Below are 23,205 nucleotides of genomic sequence, written 5' to 3'. Positions count from 1 at the left end.
TAACAAGGCAGAGGCGAGGTGTAGAGGGGCCTGTGAGTGCTGGGAAGCTAGCAGTAATGAAGGTGGATTAAGAACAGCCTCAACAAGAATATACACTGGAGAAAATACAGTCTCATCAATCAGTGGTGCTGGGAAAACTGGACAACTCCATGCGAACGAATGAATTAGAACACTCTGTGACACCATACACAAAAATAAACTCAGTTCAGTTCAGTTCAGTTCAGTTCAGTCACTCAGTCATGTCTCTTTGTGACCCCATGGACTGCAGCATGCCAGGCTTTCCTGTCGTTCACCAACACCCGGAGCTTGCTCAAACTCATGTGCATTGAGTCAGTGATGCCATTCAACCATTTCAATAAACTCAAAATTAAAGTCCTAAATGTAAGACCAGATACTATAAAAATCTAAGAGGAAAACATAGGCAGGACACTTTCTTTTTTGATCCACCTCCTTGAGTAATAAAAATAAAAATAAGCAAATGGGACCTAATTAAATTTTAAAACTTTTACACAGCAAAGGAAACCATCAACAACACAGAGACAACCCTCAGAATAGGAGAAAATATTTGCAAATGAAGCAACTGACAAGGGATTAATCTCTAAATTATACAAACAGCTCTTGCAGCTCAATATCAAAAAAATGAACCACCCAATTTTTAAAAATGAATGGAAGCTCTACATAGACGTTTCTCCAAAGAAGACATACAGATGGCTAAAAAGTACATAAGGTGTCATCTCAAACCCATTAGAATGGCTATCATCAAAAAAATCTACAAACAATAAATGCTGGGAAAAGTGTGCAGAAAAGGGAACCCTCCTATACCGTTGGTAGGAATATAAACTGGTACAGCCACTTTGGAGGTTCCTTCAAAAACTAAAAATAGAACTACTATCATGTGACCCAGCAATCCCACTACTGGGCATATACCCAGAGAAAATCATAATTCAAAAAGACACATTTGGGCTTCCCTGGTGATCCAGTAGTTAAGAATCCACCTGCCAATGGAGGGGACATTTGATCCCTGGTCCAGGAAGATCCCACATGCCATGGAGCAACTAAGCCTGTGCGCCACAAATACTGACCTGTGCTCGAGAGCCTGGGAGTTACAACTACTGAGCCCAGGCTTTGCAACAAGAGAAGCCACCACAGGGAGAAGCCTGTGATCACAATGAAGAGTAACCCCTGATCACCACAACTAGAGAAAGCCCAAGTGCAACAATGAAGACTCAGTGCAGCCTGAAATAAATTAAATATATATTATGTAAGTGAAAGTCACTCAGTGGTGTCTGACTCTTTGCAACCCCATGGACTATACAGCCCATGGAACCTAAAAATGGAGTTGGTAGCCGTTCCCTCCTCCAGGGGATCTTCCCAACCCAAAGGTCGAATCCAGGTCTCCCACACTGCAGGTGGATTCTTTACCAGCTGAGCCACAAGGGATGCCCAAGAATACTGGAGTGGGTAGCCTCTCCCTTCTCCAGTGGATCTTCCTGACCCAGGAATTGAATTGGGGTCTCCTGTATTGCAGATGGATTCTTTACCAGCTGAGCTTTTTATTGATTTCTCTGTTAGAAAGGAAGTCCATAGCTGGGAAGGTCATTTCTTTCCCTCCTCCAAGGTATGTAGTGTAAAGTTTTCGTGGCTGTCCTTTTTTTTGGCCACACCAGGTGGCAAGTGCAGGATCTTAGTTTCCCCCACCAGGGATCAAGGAACTTGCACCCTCTGCAGTAAAAGGGCTTAAACACTGGACTGCCCAGGATGTCCCCTTTTATGGCTCTCCTTTTAATCACATTCACAAATTAAATATAGTTCTTATTCTTAGACGTCTGCAGCATATCCAACCACCTGTTAGCAGCCTACACACCTCCTCTCAGTCTTCTCTCCAGGGTCACTCCCCTGGGCAGGAGAGAGGGGAGGGGGTCCCCCTCCAGACTGCATTCTCATTCCAGCTCATCATTTCATTCACTCAGCAAACATTTATTGGTGCAAGTACCAGTCAAAGTGCCAGGCACCGGGAATCAAAACATGAATAAAACCAAGTCCCTGACCTCAAAGTGCTTACCATCTAATAGCGGAAGTCTGTCATAAATAATTCAACCTTGCCCAAAGAGAGGCTGGCCTTTGCCCTTGGCTCCTGGGAAGCAACCTCTAAGCCCTTGGAATGTCTTGACTAACAATAATGTCTTTGTTTGCACAGGCATCTTTTGCCTCAACAGATAATCCAGCAATGTGACACGTAATCAGCCAGACCTCAGGAACAGCTGGAGAATGAGGTCGGCCAACCAGGTCTATATGACCAAGTTCAACAACAAACTTTAGACGCCAAGGTACAGGTGAGATTCTCTGGTTGGCAATATGCCATGAGTTTTGTCACACAATTACTAGGAAATTTAAAGCTGTCCATGATGCTACTGGGAGAAGACCAGTGGGCAAGATCCATGTTTGGAAGTTTCCACTCCATTCATTTCTTCCCTTGGTTGACTTAATATGTTTCATTTCACTGTGATAAACTTTAACGGGGAATAAAACAGCTTTCAGTGAGCGTATTGAGTCCTTCTGGTGAATTATCAAATCAAAGGACTGTCTTGGAGACTATCCTAACTTTGGGAAATAGATATGTAGTGGAATGGGGATGGCACAAAGATGAGAATGGCTAATTCCACCTGCAGAGATAATGTTCCAAACAGGTATCTGTTTATTCAACATGTGGATGGTAGGGACTTCCCTGGTGGTCCAGTGGCTAAGACTTCATGTTCCCAACACAACAGGCCTGGGTTTGATCCCTGGTCAGGGAACTAGACCCCACATGCTGCAACTAAGTTTGTATGCCACAACTAAAAAGATCCCATGTGCTGCAACTAAGACCTGGAGCAGCCAAAAATACACAGATGGGTAGGTATATTCACCAAGTGGATGAAATCAGAGAGAGGAGGGCTGGTTGGGGGAGGTGGCGAGGGGAGAAATATGAAACACGTGTTTGTACTAAACCATTAAGCAGCATGGCTAGAAAGGAGGCAGTAAAAGCGGCAAGGTATTCCATGAGACGAGACAGATACACGAAGGCCAGGTCATGAAGAAACTCGCACAGCAGGTCAAGGAGCTTTATGCGTGCCTTGTAGGCCATGGGAAGTCCTTGAAGTAACATGATCAGATTTGCATTTTTACAAAGGGTCACTCTGCCAGTTGTTGCAACAGAGACAGATTAGAGCTGAGGGGGAGGTGGCAGGGAAGACTGGGGGCAGGGAAACCAGGTGAGAGACGCTGGCAGCGCTGCAGGAGAGAAATGATGGAGACTTGAATTAAGGCGTAACTACTGCCGAGTCAATCTCCCAGTCATTTCAAAATCGGCTTGCCCCAAACTGAGCTCATTATCTTTCCGCCCCGGAGTCCCTCCCAGTCATGTTCTTCCTGAGATGCTTATCCTTGTTAATAGCATATAGGCACCCAAGTTAGGAACTTAAGAATCATTCTGATGATTCCTGTCCATTTCTTTTTTTTTTTCTTTCTTAATGTCTTTATGCATAATTTATGGCAAGACAATTACTCGGCCCTCCTTTTTCACAGATTTGGTATTTGTTGCTATTTGCCAAAACTGGAAACCACCCAAATCAATACTTCACATTTTTTACACTCATTCACATTTTGTTGTTGTTCAGTCGCTTGGTCATGTCTGACTCTTTTGCGACCCCACGGACTGTAGCATGCCAGGCTCCTCTGTCCACTGGAGCGGGTTGCCGTTTCCTCCTTCTGTCCATTTTCATTTCACAGCTAGCGAGTCACCACGTCCTTAAGTCCCACCTCTCTCTTCTCCATTTCCTCTACAATCTAAGTTTGGAGTTAGATGTCAAAATAACTAATATCCAATCACAGAAACCGACAACACAACCGTCTTTGAAATGGGTGGCAGGAGGTGAACTCATAATTCACAGAGAAATATGACCAGGAGACACAGTCTATTCAGTGATTGATAAATCATACTGGCTCATTTAAAAACATGAGGGCACACCCCTGAGAAACATCCTTCAAGGTACCATTCAACAGTATCAAGTTGTACGTGGTGATAAGTTTGGCTGATTTGTTCTTTGATTCATGCATCTGTCCCCAGAGAGCACTCTTTGAGGGAAATAGTCCTTCCAGACCAGATTATTTTTGGGCAGTCTGGTCAAGTCTCTACTGACACTAGCAGGCACAGCTCCTGAAATGATACAGTTGGCTGCTGAGAGCACAAACTAGAGCATTCAGAAGATCATTAAACAGAGACTAAACCTCTAAGCAGCCTACGACATGCTTTTTGGCAAGAGGAACACGATGTTCCTATTACAGAATTGACCTAAATTCAGGAAACAGCTTACTGATGTAGGCATGCTTAAATCTGTGGCCAGCTGGGTCATTACTGGGTACGGAAGGGGGTTTCTTCCTTCTCCAATTTTACAGTGTCAGCCTGAGCAGCCCTCTAAGAGCCCAACACTGAGGCTAGTTCCAGTGGGGTGCTGAATTTGTGTAATTAGGCTCTGCTTAACCACAGCTTCTGCCCGGATCCGTTCCCAGAATTGACCAACACAAAGAAACAACTGCATGTCAGACAAGATCTGACCTGGATCCTTCTGAAATTTTCTCCACAGGATACTAGTACACTGGAGTGGAATAGTGAAGACCTTTTTTCTACTAAGAGAAGTCCTAGAAAAGTGGAAAGCAGTATGGGGAGCAGATTGAGGCCATGGGAAATGGGACACATTTCCTGAACAAAGAGCAGAATCTAACTGGTTGGTGTTAGAGGCCGCCTTCCACCCCCACAGCTGCCACAGAGCTCCCGTCCACAAATCTAAGTGGATCCTGCCTGCTCAAAGCACTTCATCAGTTCCCTTTCATCCATGATATAAAACCCCAAACCTCTGTATAACACACCTTATACACACAGGCCACTTACAGTCAGGCCCATCTCTTTCCAGCCTCCTTTACCACAGCCTCCCAGCCCCCCTTTAACCTTGAGCCATGCTGAACCAACTTCAGGCCCCAGAGCAAGTCCTGCTCAGCTCTTGAGGGGTGCAACTGCATAAACTCCTGCTTCTGTGAGAAACTGCCCCCTCCTTGTCCACAGAGCACATTTCTGTCCCTCCTCTGAGTCTCAGCCCAGCTCTGAAACCTCCCTCTGCTCCTCCCAATCTCCCCTGCCCCCTTTTTGCACTAAAGCCATCATCCCACCATCTAGATGCTGGTGGGTTTATTTCCTCACTGGATCCTGAGCTCAAGGGTAGGGATGAAATCCTGTTCCACACCATAACCCACTCTACATCCCCGGACCTAACACAAGGCTTATTTTCTGGAAGATGTTCAAATGTTGGTGGAAGCAGTGAATGAACTCTATTTGCATTTTATCTCTGGCTGTGTCGAAACCAGAGAAAATCACACTTGTCTTCTCAGAAGAGGGAACATATTCAAATACCAAGAACTGCAGTTCCTGGTAAGACCTTTTAGAAAATGACGTTACCAACAGCAGCAACCAGAAACTCAGCAGAATGCTTAAGTGCTAAACAGAGTGAAATGGGCCAACACTTGAACAGTCATGGTTTAGGTAGCCTGAAGGAGTGGAGGTGGGGGAGATTCCTGACAGTCTAAAGTTTAAGAACCACAAATAACTTCTTAAGAATGACATATATTTACACTGTGGATCTGTGATACATTTTCACAGGAGTTGCTGCTCAAATCCAAAGACCACCCAATGTGGGAACCTTCCCCTACTGTTAAAGCCAGCATTTCAGATAGAAGACAAGCTCTTTCCAGCTGGAATGGATTTGGAAGTTCTGCCTTAAAATGAAGGCACTTTGTTCTTGTCACCGGCCACCTCCCCAGCCCTCCTCTGAGACCAGCCACCATCCTGTGCCTCCCAGAGGAGGCTGCCCTGCCTAGTTCTCCATGAGGCTCTCCGGGTGGCTGGGGCTCTGGGGAGGGCTCTTCAGCGTGGGGGTAGACAGGTGCTCCAACTCATAGCATCCATTCTCAGAGGCCCTGGGTGTGAGCTTCCCCATTACGCCCTCCTTCTGGCTCTTCTTGTGCTCAATAATCTGCTGGAGCTGGTAGCCAGCATATTCTGGCTTGGTGGTCAGTGGGCCGATTGGCACAGCTACGCCAAGAACATCTGACACCATGTAGGGGCGCAGCCAGCCCACCAGAGGAGTGCTTCCAGGGCTGTAGTGGGCCTGCTTGTGGTAGAAGAGAAGCCCATCCACCTACGAGAGAGGAAACCTGGGATGAGAAGGGATTCTGGGGCCCACGTCTCCAGGAGAGCTATGTACAGTGTGACAATTCCTATGGTCCAATTCTTTTTTCCTGGGTCACTGCCAGATGAAAGACAGTCCTCATTTCTCACACATGCATTTCTCTAAATGAAGAAATGGCCTAGAAAATGAAATTTTAATATATAAAAACATACAAAGTACTTTCCCATTTACAGGGTGCTTTCCTACCCACTATTTCACCCTCTTCAAGTATGTGTTAGTCACTCAGTTGTGTCCGACTCTTTGTGACCCTATGGACTAGAGCCCACCAGGCTCCTCCGTCCATGGAATGTTCCAGGCAAGAATACTGGAGTGGGTAGCCATTCCCTTCTCCAAGGGATCTTCCAGACCCAGGGATGGAATCTGTCTCCTGCACTGCAGGGAGATTCTTTACCATCTGAGCCACCAGGGAAGCCCAATTTCACTCTCTAACCCACCATGAAAGCGTCTGAGAGCTGGGGCTGCTCTGGCTCCGGGAGTTCCGGGGCCTCCCCCAAACACACTGAGGATGAAGTAGCAATCCACCCTGAGCCCAGGTCTTCTCTCCTCTGATTCCATGTACTTCCTACCACCTGGAGGTCCCAGTAGTGGGGGATGTGCTCCACACAGGGAACAAAGCGGGGAAACTGGACAAGCCCCTCCAAGATGCCTGACTGCTGAGTGCAAGGGAAGCAGCCGGCCAAGCAGCCAGCATTTCTGGCTGCCTGAACCTCCCCCTAAATTGTTTGAGAGCTACGTTCTGGGAAACTCAGTTTTTCTCAACGGGAAGACCTCCCACAGTCCCATATTTTCTTTTCTGTGATTCAGTGACTCATCTCTAAAAAGCATTTATTGTCACTGGGGCATAAGGGTTATAAATAAAGATGGTGTTCTTACCACCTTCTTAATTGACTCCCAGAAATGAAGGCAGCTCAGCCTTCGCTATTTCCTTATTCGGGAAGCTATGGTTCTTTTAGCAAAATTATATTCAGTTCAAGCAAACACTTGTGGGCGAGGCAGAATTTTAAAGGGTACGATGGGCAAAGGAAGTCTATGGAGAGGGTACTGGCACATTCTGAGGAGGACAAAAGGCTGCCCCGGGCTTAGCAGACCCTGGGGACCTGAGACTTTGTGTTGAGCACTAGAACCCGGGAAGTCCTGGGCAACTGGGGACAAGTTAGTCACCCTGCTGCCCTGCCACTGCTCAGCATGCACTGCCGTCCCTGGGGACCATCTGCTGGTCGGAGGAAGGAAGGGTTAGGAGTTCAAAGCCCTGCAGTCTGTTGGCCACAGAAGCGCCTTTACAGCATAATCAGCCGTGGCAGTCAAACATGGGGCTGATTCTCACGCTTGTAGCAGAGGACACAAGGACCCAGGAATGGAACCCTCACCTCTCTCTGGGCCTCAGTTTCTCCATCTGTAAAATGAGGGAGTGAGATGAGCTTTCCTTTCAGGGCCCTTCCAGCTCTGGCCTTCTGACTTATCTGACTCTGAAGGGTCATGAGCACATCCTTTCCCGCGAGTCAGCTTTCAGCCCTTTTTCTGATGCTCTGACACAGCAAAGTCAGAGGCACTCTTAAGACTCCAGGTAGCCAAGTTTCCCTGTGTCCCACCATCACGTCAGAGCAATAAAGACAATGGTTTTGTTACCTCAAAAGGGAAGTCCATAGACAGCACTTTACACAGGCTCTCAGGGGTACAAGGGAAGTTCTTCAGTCCCACAAATTTAAACTGAAACATGAATTAGAACAAATAATGAGTATAGGTTACAAACAATACTGGTTCCAGCAGTTGAAGAGCTAATAATGAATCAAAGAAGAAAATTTTTACTCTCACCCTAACCGCCCCCCTCTACCTGTCCTCTAATTACTAGGCATAGAATTCTCAACCTTGTTTTTTACAGGAGAACCATCTGGGAAACTCTTAAAAATTACTGATGCCCAGGCCTCACCCTGAAATTCTGACTGAACTGCTCTGGGGTGGGACCCAAGCATTTTTGTTTTTTAAGTTCTCCTGTTGATTTTAACATATGATCAAGACTGTGAACCACCACCCTGTACTAGGTGTGGGGACTCTGTTATTCTCCCAACCCTATGACAGCTGCCCCAAACAAAGGGCTGGTGAAATGCCACAACAGCAAAAATTTTTATACTAAAGCAACATAACAAAGTGATGAGGATTATGACAAGCTCTCAGTCAGATTGCTCGGGTCTGAAGCGCACCTCTGTCAATCATTTAATCTCCATATGCCTCTATTTTCCTGTCTATAAAAAGGGATAATAAAAGCATCCACTGCATAAGCTTGTCATGCAGACACAGTGAGACAGTACAGGTAGAGCATACAGAACAGCATCTCAGAGGAAGCAGCACCCATGTTCTTCCTGGACCTTATTGATAACGTCACTAGAAGTACTGGCTCCATTTACTGTCCTGTAATTGGTTATCTAGTTGCCTTTAAAAATGCTGTAAGCAACCCAAGCAAATGCCAGTCTATAGAGCTTAACAAATAAAATGCAATGAAAATAGCCATCCTGTGTTTAATCACTGAGCAAATAGCAAAGACACTTGGGCTATCATCCTGGACCGTGGGACCTTGGGGAAGGCAGCGCCCTCTCTCTGCACCTGCATCCTCTTCTATAAAGAGAGGGAACTCACTAGATGAGGTCACTCTTAGCTCAGATACAAAAGCAGGGGTTCTCAAAGTGTGGTCCATGGGCCAGCAGTACCAATTTCACTGGGGAACTTGTTAGAAATGCAAACTCTCAGGCTTTACCTCAGACCTACTGAATCAGAAACTCTGGGGGTGAAGCCCAGGAGCTTGAATTTCAACAAGCCTCCAGTGGCTATGGATGCAAGCTACAGTTTGAGAACCACCATATTAGCATTCTATATAGCATTATTAATAAAAGAAGTTATTAGCATTTTCTATCAACCACTATTCATTGAGTGCTCACCCTAAGTATTATGCTAGAAAGACATACACATTTATATCATTTGGTTCACAGAACAGCTCTGTAAGGTAGGTGTTATTAACCCTATTAAACAGATAAAGAAATTAAAGCCAAGTGAAGATATTAACTTAACCAAGTAATTGTTAAAAGCCAAAACTGGAATCTGGATGACTATTGAGTGCATACTTTTCCCACTATGCCATGCTGCCTCAAAAAGAAAAAATAAAGATAATTTTATCCATAATGATTGAATTCAGACAACAGAGCAATCCAAACTGATCCCCAGAAAGAACTCTGCAGTCCTAACACCAGGCCTTACTGGATTGAGCTTGGTTTTCTCTCCCAGTCCTTCTTCCTCTGGTAACTTTGAATGCATCCAGTAGAATCGGAAATCAGTCTGCCAAAGAGACAGGGAAAGATGAAATGAGGCTCACTGTTTCACGAACAAAATATTGTTTTATGAACAAAAACACTCCGTTCTAAAAACTGCTTGATGGTCAAAAGGCACAAATGTCCAGTTATAAGATAAATAAGTACTAGACATTGAAAGTACAACACGATGACTATGGTTAACTTTGCCGTCTGGTATATATGATAGCTGTTGCAAGTTGTTGATCCTAACAGTTCTCAAGGCAAGGAAAAACTATTTCTTTCTTTTTTTTGGTATCTATATGAGGTGATGGGTGTTAACTTACAGTACCATATATGTAAATCAAATAATTGTGCTGTACACCTTAAACTTACACAGTGCTGTATGTCAGTTACACTTCAATAAAACTGTGAAAAAAAATAGTCACCTGATTGATGAAAACATAAGCCCTCCTCTCATTACCCTCAATTCTGTTAAAACACTGCTATAAGGTCAGGAAGATATCATAAAATCTTTGGATATATTTTCCTTAAATCCAATAGGATTATTAATAGTAGTAATGCCAACATTTATCACTGAAGCCTACCATGTTTCAGGCTCTATGCTAAGGACCTTATGCACATAATCGTATTAATCATCAAGCATCCTCTCCAAACTGCATTATTACTATCTCCATCTTACAGGTGATGACTCAGGCTGAGAGAGATTACATCACTCACCCAGGCGCACACAACATTACCACAGGACCAGGACTCTACAACTCCAAAGCACATTGTATTAACTTTTGTCTTACTTTACCTGAGAGTTAGGAACTACTTTGTAGTTGTAACTTCTCATAAACTACTACTTCTGATACATATCCTTCTGTTGATATTTAGGGGCTTTTCTTTTTCTTTTCAAATTTTCAACCCCCCCAAAACAAACAAACAAAAAAAAACCACAGTCTTTTTTCTTCATATTATCAAAATATAGGTGGCTTTAGTTATCAAATTTGTAGATTGTGAATTTATGTTACGAAATACCCTTCAACAGAATTAAAGAAAAATAGGTTCTGGACTGAATTTGTGAATTCTGAGTTTGGGGCTTGGCTCTGTGTTTGGGCAAGGTAGTTAACATCTGCAGCTCTCAGTTTTCATATCTAAACAGTCAGGAGTAAAAACAATAGTACATACTTATCTTTTAGAGTCGTTGTAAGGGATTCAGTGAGATCATGCTCACAAAGTGCTTAGTGATACAGGTCTTGGCTATTATTTTTTGAATTAGATGCATGTTAAAATTCTGAACTACCACCATCTGGCATGATTTGGAAACCTAGGCTGGGGTAATGGCTATGGAAAGAAGCAGCCTATGGTGATAACCTGTGATTCGAATGCTTAGGCCTCCGTGAGGATCACTTGGAGGCTTGTTAAAACATAAGCCCCATCCCCATAGTTTCTGATTCAACAGGTTGAAGAATTTGCATTTTGAACAACCTTCTAAGGCCACACATTGATAACTACAATGATAAACTATTACCAATTAAGAGGGAGCATTAAAAACCCACTACTATAAAACTGGACAGAGCTTGCCAGGTGGCTCAGTGGTAAAGAAGCCACCTGCCAATGCAGGAGATGTGGGTACGATCCCTGAGTTGGGAAGGTACCCTGGAGTAGGAAATGGCAACCCACTCCAGTGTGCTTGCTTGGAAAATTCCAAAGCAGCCTGGTGGGCTACAGTCCATGGGGTTGCAAAGAGCTGGACATGACCTGGTGACTAAACAACAACAAATAAAACCAGGACAAGGTTGGGGGAGCATGGGAGTAGAGATGGACCCTGCGGGGTGACCTGGCCTCTCTCTTGATGACTGCTTGTCACTTGTAAGTATCACCAATCTGAGAAAAATGTTGTGGGAAGGTGAAACTTGAGGGGAGAATATTGGGGGTGGGGGGTGTATTTCCTCACTTGGAAAACCTGCTTCCAGAGCTAGCCCCTCAGGGGTTCATGCCCTTATAGTCATACTAAGGAGGCTCTGACATTCAGGGTCAGGATGTGGCTGGTAAGGAGTGGAGGTGGCAGAAGTCTATCTGATGGTGCTTAACATTCCACCTTCTCTTCCTGGTGCCGCCTGCACTAGGCAGCATCCCCTCCACCCACAGTCTTTCCTGCCAGCAAGCCTCCCACTCTGGAGAGAGGGGAGGGCTACAGCTTCCACGAAGTCCCAGCCTATCCCTCCACTCTGCTTCTCTTTCCTCCCCTCGAGAATGGTGATGCTTCCCTTAGTTCCTCCTACCTCTTTTTAGAAATGAAGCTAATTTAAACACACTCAAAGATGCAAGGAACATTAGATGATGTTCTTGATATACCACATCCTGTAAACATCAAGAAGCTGGTCACGGACTAAACCCACATGCTGAGCCACTTTCCTGGGAAGGGAGGAGAAAGCAGGAGAAGACATGAGGAGAGCATCAGTCCTTACCTGGCAGTCATAAAACGGGTGTCCCCGCCAGCACATCACATCCAGAACGTAGTATGTCTGGTTCACCTCATTGTAAATGCAGTCCAGAATGGTGTAGTCTGTGGGCAGAAAGTCAGTACAGGGTACCCATCAGGGCTCCCTCCACCATAATCGAGGGAGCCCCATCTTCAGGGCTTGGGAACTGCATCCAACAACCCTCAGTGATCACAGCAAGCACCAGCACTAAGGGACAAAGTTCTTCACAGCCTTTTCTGGCTGCCTGGTATAGCCCAAAGGTGGCCTGAGGTGTGACAGTACAAGAGGGGTCAAGGCCGTGCCACATGTGAACCTTTAGATAAGGTTTAAGAGAAGCTCAAGCTTGAAAGCAAGTAATGTCACCTTGCTTATTTAACTTCTATGCAGAGTACATCATGAGAAACGCTGGGCTGGAGGAAGCACAAGCTGGAATCAACACTGCCGGAAGAAATATCAATAGCCTCAGATATGCAGATGACACCACCCTTATGGCAGAAAATGAAGAAGAACTAAAGAGCCTCTTGATGAAAGTGAAAGAGGAGAGTGAAAAAGTTGGCTTAAAGCTCAACATTCAGAAAACTAAGATCATGGCATCCGGTCCCATTACTTCATGGCAAGTAGATGGGGAAACAGTGTAAACAGTGGCTGACTTTATTTTTCTGGGCTCCAAGATTGCTGCAGGTGGTGATTGTAGCCATGGAATTAAAAGACGCTTACTCCTTGGAAGGAAAGTTATAACCAACCTAGACAGCATATTAAAAAGCAGAGACATTACTTTGCCAACAAAGGTCCGTCTAGTCAAGGCTATGGTTTTTCCAGTGGTCATGTATGGATGTGAGAGTTGGACTATAAAGAAAGCTGAGCACCAAAGAATTGATGCTTTTGAACTGTGGTGTTGGAGAAGTCTTTTAAGAGTCCCTTGGACTGCAAGGAGATCTAACCAGTCTAACCTAAAGATCAGTCCTGAGTGTTCATTGGAAGGACTGATGTTGAAGCTGAAACTCCAATATTTTGGCCACCTGATGCGAAGAGCTGACTCATTTGAAAAGACCGTGATGCTGGAAAGATTGAGGGCAGGAGAAGGGGATGACAGAGGATGAGATGGTTGGATGGAATCACTGACTCGATGGACATGGGTTTGAGTAGACTCCAGGAGTTGGTGATGGAAGGGAGGCCTCGCGTGCTGCGGTTCATGGGGTCGCAAAGAGTCGGACACGACTGAGCGACTGAACTGAACTGAATCTTCCATTTTAGTTGACAGTTACTTTTGAGTTTCTATCATAGGCACTGAGTTCTGTGGGGAGTATTGACTGTAAGTCATCCCTGCCTTTAGGGAAGTTACAATCCAGTTGAGATAAGGTGATTGAAGAGGAAAAAACCAAGAGCTGCACTGTATAGCACAAACTAAGAGAAATGAGAGTTCCAGGAAAAGGGGACTGAATAGCAGGAAATGCTTCACGAACAGATAGGATATGAACAGTCTGGTGGGATCAGAGGACTAAAATAGCAGGGCAGGGGGCAGGGGAGGGCCCATTTCAGGCCAGAGTGAAAAAAAGCAATGGCGGGGTCAGGGCTCAGGACAGAGGACAGCAGGAAGCACCAAGGGAGCTTAGAGACAAGAGAACTGTGTAGGCCCAGCTCTGCCAACTCCTTGCTGAATGACCGCGGGCAAGTTATTTAACCTTTAGTCTCCTCGGCTGGCCCCAGGTGGGAGGGAGAAGCTAAGGTGAGGACAAAGATAAAGGAGATAAGGGCATTTGGCAGGAAGCCCCCGGCAACAGCTTACTGTATGTTACACTTGGTCTTCTGAGGGACCTCTCCCCAGAAAACCGCACCTGTAACCTTGTGACGGAAATCCATGGGAAAGGTGCGCTGACTTTAATTCAGGGGTTTAATTCAGCAGGCCTCATAAGTGGCAACTATTCTGCAACTGAGGAGGCCTGACCTTGAAGGAGAGCCCAGTGGGCAGGACAGTATCTTTGTGCAGTTCCAAAGGTGTTCTTTCAAAGTGGGTCTTTAAAACAACTAAGCAAGTAACCAAGTACTGTCTCTTACTGATTATAAAACTTAATAAACAGACAACGTTATGTGGGCACCTTTCGCTGTTGTTGAGTTTCGCCTGTTGCCTCCTGGCAGAAGGGAAGAAAACCTGTTGACACAGTAGCCGCTCTTGGTGTAGGCACTGGTAGAACCCTGTGGGGAGAGACAGTTACATCAGGCATCAAGGTCTCCTCCTCCTTTTGCTTCCACATTCTGCACGGGTGCCATTAGTCCAAGGATGGCTCTCACCAAATTCCTCCCGCAGCACAGTGTTTCAATCCCTGGGCAGGCACAGCTGCCTGACAGATAAGGAACACAGAGCGTGCAGAGAACCCCTCAAGTTGCAGGCTGGGCATGCTGGCACGGGCATGGGAGTGGCTACTCACCTGGGAAGCCACGATAAGGGCTCTTTTTCCAACAGGGCACACGACCACAATCCATTCCTGCCCCAAATCTGAAGGGACGTCAATTAACCACTCTGAGAGCATTAACTGGGAACACAAAAAATGGTGTTAAAAGTGAACAAGGCTGATGATCCGAGTGGATTTGTGGACAGAACAGGGAAAGGTGAAGATGGGGTGAATTGAGAGACAGCACTGACATATATACATTATCATGTGTAAAACAAATAGCTGGTGGGAAGTTGCCATTAATATTTAACACAGGGAGCCCAACCTGCTGCTCTGTGATGATCTAAAGGCGTGGAATGGGGGTAGGAGGGAGGCTCAAGAGAGAGGGGAGATATATATATATATATATATATATAAATAAAATGATGAGGATTCGAGTTGTTGTATGGCAGAAACCAATACAAGACTGTAAAGCAATTTTCCACAAATTAAAAAAAAAAACAAAAAAACAGTCAACAGGGCTGTGCTGCTCCTGTGTTTACAGTGACAAAGAATTTATGTCCTGGGACTTCCCTGGTGGTTCAGTGGCTAAGACTTCTCCTTCCCAATGCAGGAGGTCCAGGTTCAATCCCTCGTTAGGGAAGATCCCACAAGCTGCAACGAAAGATCCTGCCTGCCACAACTAAGAACTCAATGCAGCAAATAAATAAATATTAAGAAGAAAAGAATTATATATATATATATATATATACACATATGTATATATGTACATGTATGTATATGTACATATATATGTATACATATATATGTATATGTATATATGTACATATGTGTATATATGTATATATACATATATATATGTGTATACATGTATATGTGTATATGTATATGTATATATATGGCTTCCCTGGTGGCTCAGATGGTAAAGAATCTGCTGCAAGGCAGGAGACCCAGGTTCAATTCTCGGGTCAGAAAGATCCCCTGGAACAGGAAATGGCAACCTGCTCCAGTATTCTTGCCTGGAGAATTCCACTGACAGAGGAGCCTGGCGGGCTACAGTCCACGGGGTTGCAAAGAGTTTGACACGAGTGAGTGACTAACACTTTCACTTCATGTATATATTATAATGAAAATACATGTAAAAGAATGAAAACAGAAAACAGTGACAGTGGGACCTCCACCTCACTAGCTCTTAGTAATCAACTCATCTCCTGTTCACCCTGAACTTCTCACCTTCCTTATCTGCATCCTTATATATTCTTACTACCTCATTTCCTATACTGGAGGATTCGACCCTCTTTCCTTCCTTCCTTTGTCCACCCACCTACCTTTATCACACCATTATGTTCTAGGGGTTATACCTCAGAGATGAATAAAATCCTTTACCTTGAGATACTCTAAACTAGATCAAGTCCCAAACTACTGACCCAAACACTACACTAAAAGATGTTAGGAAATCTACCTTAAAAAAGAAAAAAAAGGCTGTGGTAAAAGGAATTTGAAAAGATCTGCTCTTCCCTTCATCACTGGTCCCTCCCACTGATACCAAGACTTTGGCCTATCAGGTAGTCCCTCCCATTGAATCTACCGTCTCTCCCAACTCTCCTTCCCTGTAGGCCACAAAATACACAACCGCTAATCCTCAAATCCAAGGCAAAAATGAAACCTTTATACTCTACATTTCTATTAAGCTCTTCCACTTTCTCTAACTATTAATACTTCATATTTCCTGCCGCTGCCTTCCCACCCACTCTGACACCCTCAGTCCCGATTTGCTACCCCCCAGATGTGCCTTACCTCCCTGCAGCCGAGCATGTCTATTCCCTCATCTCCCCCTCCTTCCTCCACTCCTGGTGTGATGCTGCCAGTCATATTCTCCTCCTTGACACATGCTCCCTTGGCTCCATGACCCACAACTTTTCTGTTTCTCCTCCAAACAGTCCTCCATACATGCCCCTAAAACATGTAAATAATCTTCAGGGGGCTGTTTTAGGTCCCCCTTTTCTTTTCTCTTAGATGCTGTCCCCCGTTAGGGGTGGATCTCATCTACTTCTGTAGCTTTACTTGTCATTCCAAAGAAGATGCCTCCTAATTCTCTTCTTTTTCATCTCCATACTTCTTTCCTTTGCTCCAATTTCATATTTCCAGCTGTCTACTTGGTATCTCTTTCTCTGCTGGTCCTCTCTGTACCTTAAACTCAGCATATCCAAAACAGAATTCACTGCCTTCTGTACCCCAAGTACTTCCCATTCCTGAAACACCCACCCTTCCCCTTCTGCATTCTGTGCCCTATTTATAATATCATCACCTCCCTCTACGTTAATCAATCTTAAACCCAAGGCATAATCAACAATCCCTTAAACAACAGTAGTAATACAACATCAAAAGCACAAATGAGGAAACAAAAGATAAATTCAGACTACATCAAGCTGGACAACTTCTGTGCTGCCAAAAACATCATAAAGAAAGTGAAGACAACCCACATAATGGAAAATATTTGCAAATCACGTATCTCATAGAGAACTTATAAAGAACTCTTACAACTCAATAACAGAAGACAAATAATTCCACTTTTATATGGGCGAAGAATTTGAACAGACATTTCTCCAAAGATACTGGCTAATAAACACATGAAAAGAAGCTCAACATCATTAGTCACTAGGGAAATGCAAATCAAAACTGTGGAACAGCACTTCACACCCACTAGGATGGCTATACTCTAAACGCTGGACCATAACAGGTACTGGCAAATATGCGGAGAAAGGAGCTCTCACACATCCTTGGTGGGAATGTAAAATGGTATAATCACTTTGGAAAATAGTCTGGCAGCTCCTCAAAAGGCTAAACACAGAGTTATCACATGACCTAGTGACTCCACTCCCAGGTATATATCCAAGAGAAGTGAAAACGGATGTCCTCACAAAAACATGGTAAACAAGTATACATAGCAGCGATATTCATAATAGCCCCAAAGTGGAACAATTCAAACCACCAACTGATGGATGGAAAAACAAATGTGGTATATCTATACAACAGAATATTACTTGAAAAGGAATGAAGTTCTAACACATGCTACAACATACATGAATCCTTTTGCTAAATGAAAAAAGCCAGATACACTTTTATGCCCTCAGTAAACTCACCATCAGCTCTTTTAGCAAACCTAGCTCCCTACCACAGTCTCTCTCTTCCAGGCCTTTCTACACACTGATGTGGGAGTCCCCCCATGAAGTCCCACCTCTGCCCCTGGCTCAAAAATTCTTAGTGCTTCCTCACAGTATAGGCCAGAGTCTAAATCGCTGTACATATTTCTGCTCTATACCTCCCCCAACCCTACACTGCTCCATCCGCACACACCCTCTGTACATCCCTCCTGAACACATCATATATTCCTCTCCACATCATATATTCCTCTCCCACCTCTGCCTCTTGTTCAGTCTTATTGTGCTGCCTGAAACACCCTGAAATGCTCTGTACCTCTGCCTGTCCTACCCATGATTCAAAGCTGTCTTCTCTTTCATTAACCTTTTCCTGATTTCAAAACCCTGCTTCCTTCCCTGCTGGAAGTTAATAGCACTTTCTTACTGAAAAAAACATACTCTACACTTACTCTAGGAGTGCACGGGCTATTTCCAGCCCATGTCTACTTTCTGAGCATAGCCTAGCTTAACAAAGAACAGGGCCTTCAACAATGTTTGCTGGGGACTTGCCCAGTGGTCCAGTGGTTAAGACTCATGCTTCCATTGCACAGGTTTGATCCCTGGTCAGGGAACTAAGATTCTGCATCCACAAAGGCTTGCTCAACAGAACTCAACTGTACTTTGTCACAGAAGATGTTGTCTGTGCTATATTTGAGGCAGAGAAAGAGGATGGGAGTGTGTGTACCCAGGAACCATATTCTACAAGTAGGAGAGGAGGCTGAGGTGACAAGACACTTGGGTCACAGAGAGAAGTATGCAGTAGCAGGGTAGACCCCTGGCCCCACTCAGATACATGCCCTACCTCTGCAATAGCTGGGTTGCCCAGAGCACTGGACAGTCTCCAGGCCTGCCTCCCCTATGGCACCACAAGCCACAATGGTTTCTTCTCTGGAATTAGCAGGGCACTAAGTGAAGTTTGCTATAGTGGTCTGTTGTCTCATATAGTGGTCTGTTACAGTGGTCTCAACCTCAGCTGGCTAGCCTGGAGGTGCTGGGCAGTTCCCAGTCTTCAAGGGCAGCTATACTTCCAACCTCCAACCACCTGAATGTAAAGATCCAAGACTGGCATATTAGTCTACCACTTGAGAAAGATTACTAACCTGGGAGGTGGGGTGGGGCACAGTGCTGGACTGGGCAGGCCTAATCTAAAACATCTGTATAATGACTAGTAGAGAAAGCGAAGAATGGAATCAGCTAGCATATCAATAGCTCAGGGGTTTCTGGCAACAGGTCAGAAGCCTTTGCTAACAGCATGGGGTGATGATTCTGAAACCCACTATCCAGACTCCATCAGCGACACCCAGCAGCACACAGAGCTGTAAGCCATCTCTTCATCTCAGAAATGCTCTGCCCATCAGCACTTTCAATGCAGTTCCTATTCTTCCTGTCTCTTCCTCTCTGTTCATGGTTAAGTAAAGAGCTCTGATTGCACAGTAAATGGAGCGGGACCAGCTACACCTAATCTTCTCTGGACCACTCACTTGATTAGCATAGCGTTTTGGTAACTTCTTGCCAGTGTCAACCTCCATTTCCTCATCATCTTTCTTTTCTTCTTCTTCTTCACTCTCCATCCCCGTCCAGTCATCTTCAGCCAGTCTTCTGGCATGGTTCACATAATCCAGCCGCTTTCTGGGAGGAAAAAAAAAAGTCATATATGACAGATGTAATTCAAAGTCTCTAAATTCAGGAGCAATTTGGAAATTGTGGTGGGAGTAAGAGATGATAGAATTTCCTTTGTAAGCCTTAACTAGTGACCACCTCCTCACAGATCCTAAATAGGAAACCCAGTTTAAGCACACTCGGCTTTCTTCAGAGTTTCCTAGGAACAAGCAAAGTACAATATTTAAAGGAATTTTCAAGTTTTGCCAGTGGCTGATCCCACTCCCTCCCACTCCACCCTAGACACCCATCTCCATGCACAGAGCTGACACTTCTCTGCCTGGCAGACATCAGTCTGAAGGCTCTCAGGGACTGCAAGGAGGAAACACTGGGATGCAGTGAGAAGTCTGAGACAGGGACAGCTTCTGGGGCTTTCTGAGGAACAGCAATGCATCTCTCCTAACTTTCAAAAAAGACCACTTAGAAGAGCTAAGGAAATCTAATAATAATGTATCAACATTTATTCATCAGCTGTAACAAGTATACCATATGATGTGGGGAATTCCCTGGCAGTCCAGTGGTTAGGACTTGGCATGTTCACCACTGTGGGCCTAGGTTCGATCCCTGGTCGGGGAACTAAGACCCTGCAAGCCGCTCAGCGTGACCAAAAAAAAAGAGTGAGAGAGAGAAAGGAACTTGATGTCTAGAAGACAGATTTTTCACCATGTACTCTTTTATGTATTGTGAATTTTGAACCATATGAATGTATTATCTATTCCAAACTAATTAATCACAATTAATTAACTGTGGAGGTTATGGGGAAGGAGCGATCTGAGAATGTAATCTGCAAGCAACCCAGAAGCCACAGGGAACCATCTCTGCTATACACATCTAGCGATGAAGCAGTGGGCAAAAATGGAGACTGCATCCAAACTGCAGCTGTTGACAGTTTCTCCTAATCCTTAATTCCTTACCCAGAAGAGGCCTGTGTTGCACTGAGAATAAAAGGACAGGCCTTGCCTTCAGAGCAGCCCAGCCTCAAACACTCGCTATCCTATAAACTCTCTTTCCCTGTTTGCTCAGCTTGGCACTGAGACTGAAGTGTATGGAAGACATTTCCTCAGATTCCCTGTGGAATTATTTGTCTGGAACTCCCAAGGGCTCCACAGAAACATCTGGGCTGAAGGAAGACAGGAAGCCCACACCAAAGCCAGAAGTCAGAGTGCAGGAGAAGCCACACAGGGAATGTGCGGAATGGAAGTCTGGGCGTGACTTTCATAAGTCCTTAAACTGCAAAGCTCAGTACTGCTGCCAGGAAAAAAGAAAAGAAAAAGTTAACCAGATAGTTGAGCTTTTGCTTTCAAACTTCAGTCTCTTCCTACTTCCTCACCTTTTCCCAAGCTCTGGATGTCAAGGATGTCTACCTCTGCCGGGATTTATCCCTCCCGACCTTGTGAGCAAGAACAATCTCCAAAGGGGCCACTTTGAAGGGGGTTCTGTAAAGACAAGCCCGGAGCCTCCTGTGTGGTTCACAGCTGCCAGCCTACAGAGAGAAGCTAAGGAGTTAAAACATCTCTTACAATTTCTGCAGTTCCAGTAACTGGCGCCGCCGCTCACTCTGCTCCAAGGAACTGTACTTGGACTTGTACTGGGACAGGCGGGGGTGTGGGGCGGCTGTGCTGTTCAGATCTTGAGACACAGAAAAGCTACCAGCCAGGGCTTGACTCAGCTCTTCCATCTTCCCTACAAAGGAAAACATAAGAAAATGGTTCATTCATTTTGTATCACCTCCTGGGTATAGGCAGTTATGATGTAACATGATGGCTACATTTCTAAGAAACCTCACTTAATCCAAAATCACAATTATTTCCATCAGTGAAAAAAGGAAATCAAAGGGTGAGTTACATATGAGCAAAAACTTTTTTCCTCACAGATATTTTAATAATGATCATTTTGATAGTTCTGAATGTATAAACTTCAACATCAATCACTAAGCAAATCTACCTGGTGACTGAATCTAATTTTTGCTCTTTGCCATCATTCACCAGGGATCTTATCACTAATTCCTTCTTACTACCATTGGAATTCAGTGATGTGATCAACTATCGAGTTTTTCCCTGAATAGTTCTAAAAATGCTTTTCAATAACTAATGTAATTGTCTTTTTAAGACAATTTTTTTAAAAGTAATTTCAGATGCAAGTTTGATGGGCTGTTTAGTTTTCTAAAAAATGCCAACTCACATCAAGAAAATCAAGCTCCAGGAAAAGTGCTGGTTCTGAAGCCTCGGGAGGAAGACAAGGAGCCAAAAACCCAAACCTTGCAGTTACTTTCTCGGTCTGTAGTTTGTTTTGTATGTTTGTTTGGGGCAGGCACAAGCAAGGTTTCAAGGCCACATATGGAGGACTCACTTGGAAAAGAACTAGAATATGGAAGGCCACCTCCCAGTTCAGTTAACACCAGCTTCTCTAAGAGTGTAAAGGACTAACTGTGGCACGTTCGGGAGACAGAGAGTAGATGTCACACTAGAGACAGACTACCAAGGGCAACCCTAAAGAATGGGAGTGGAAAGAGACGATTTCACACTTCACTCACCCTTCCCTGAATGAAAGCATGGGGCAGTACAGAAGCTTGTTGCTGTTTAGTCGCTCAGTCAAATCTGACTCTTTGCAACCCTATGGACTGTATGTAGCCCATCAGGCTCCTCTGTCCATGGGATTTCCCAGGCAAGAATACTGGAGTGGGTTGCCACTTCCTGCTCCAGGGGATCGTCCCCACCCAGGGATGGAACCCGAGTCTCCTGCTTGGCAGGTGTATTCTTTATTACTGAGCCACCCGAGAAGCCCTGCACAGGTGCTAACCCAAGGATTAAATGTGTGCCTCAGGGAATTCCCTGGTAGTCAAAGGTTAGGACTCTGTGCTTTCCCTGCCCAGGGTTCAGTCCCTGGTCTGGGAACTAAGATCCTACAAGCTGCCACGGCCAGGAAACAAAAAGTGTGCCTCAGACTGTAAGAAAACAGGAATATTTGGGAGAAATTTGACTCACACAGCTGGGCTGGCCCAACCCTTCAAGTTCTAGTACAAACCAGAGGGCATCACTAGTGCTTAACTCCACCCCAGGCCAGGTCCAGCACTCTCAGCATCAAAACCAACAGGTTCATTTTAGAGCCTCCATAGTTAAAAACACAACTCTATGGGCCTCTACTTGGCAACGAGTTATTTTCCATTGCACACTTGAACTCAGATTTTATTTCTTAATTTACAGCATTAGGTTTTGTTTTTTGGTTTTTTTTTAATGCCTGCTGCAGGGTTTGTGGGATCTTAGTTCCTCAACCAGGGATGGAACCCCACCGTGAAAGCACCAAGTCCTAACCACTGGACAGCCAGAAAATTCCCTAGTTTTTGTTTTTTTTTTCCTAATTTGAAAGGAACTTTTGTGTGTGTGTGGTTAAAAACACATGACATAAAAGTTTACCACTTCATCATTAAGTGTACAATCCAGTTGTGTTAATTACATTCACTGTTATGCAAGCAATTTCCAGAACTCTCTACTCTTGCAAAATGGAAACTTTACCCACTAAACATGAATGGAAAAAAACCAAAAACTTAAAAGTTATCAGTATGGATTTGAGGCATCCTGACACATACATGTTATGCAACTAGGGGTGGCCATTCATGCTTGAGGCTAGGTGGTAAGTACTTAGGATTCTAAATTGTATGCTATTTTCTGTATTTTTCCATACTTTTGTGTAAGTCTGAACACTTCCATAATAAAATTTTTTAAATATTCATTATGACTTCAGTTTACTGAAGTAATGACCAAACCAAAAATACATTTATTAGGCCTCATCATGCCTTATCGTGGTGTGGGCTCATGCTCTGCCAAGAAGTATAAAATCCTTAAAACTGATGCCTTGTATACTGGGGCGGCTCGGCCCCCCCGCCCCGCTCCCCTGTACCACGCTTTATGGCT

At 44.6% G+C, this 23,205-nt stretch overlaps 1 protein-coding gene across 2 annotated transcripts in view; it reads right to left on the bottom strand.

Annotated features, from left to right (window-relative positions):
* Positions 1–5,637: 5,637 nt before the first annotated feature.
* SNUPN (snurportin 1) overlaps positions 5,638–23,205 on the bottom strand; it is a 43,862-nt gene continuing 26,294 nt past the window's right edge. For both annotated transcript variants that reach the window (XM_061158954.1, XM_061158953.1), the window contains exons 2-9: positions 20,815–20,977; positions 19,117–19,264; positions 14,472–14,576; positions 14,142–14,238; positions 12,031–12,128; positions 9,525–9,602; positions 7,905–7,985; positions 5,638–6,227 (exon numbers count right to left, since the gene is read on the bottom strand). In XM_061158954.1, coding sequence (XP_061014937.1) covers positions 5,904–6,227; positions 7,905–7,985; positions 9,525–9,602; positions 12,031–12,128; positions 14,142–14,238; positions 14,472–14,576; positions 19,117–19,264; positions 20,815–20,972 — 1,089 coding nt within the window. In that variant the 5' untranslated portion in view covers positions 20,973–20,977 and the 3' untranslated portion in view covers positions 5,638–5,903. The remainder of the gene's footprint in view (positions 6,228–7,904; positions 7,986–9,524; positions 9,603–12,030; positions 12,129–14,141; positions 14,239–14,471; positions 14,577–19,116; positions 19,265–20,814; positions 20,978–23,205) is intronic.

The sequence above is a fragment of the Dama dama genome, chromosome 13 (genome assembly GCF_033118175.1).
Source record: "Dama dama isolate Ldn47 chromosome 13, ASM3311817v1, whole genome shotgun sequence".
Taxonomy (NCBI): domain Eukaryota; kingdom Metazoa; phylum Chordata; class Mammalia; order Artiodactyla; family Cervidae; genus Dama; species Dama dama.
The sequence above is the reverse complement of the archived record's forward strand: the minus strand, read 5'-3'. Positions and strand labels throughout refer to the sequence as shown.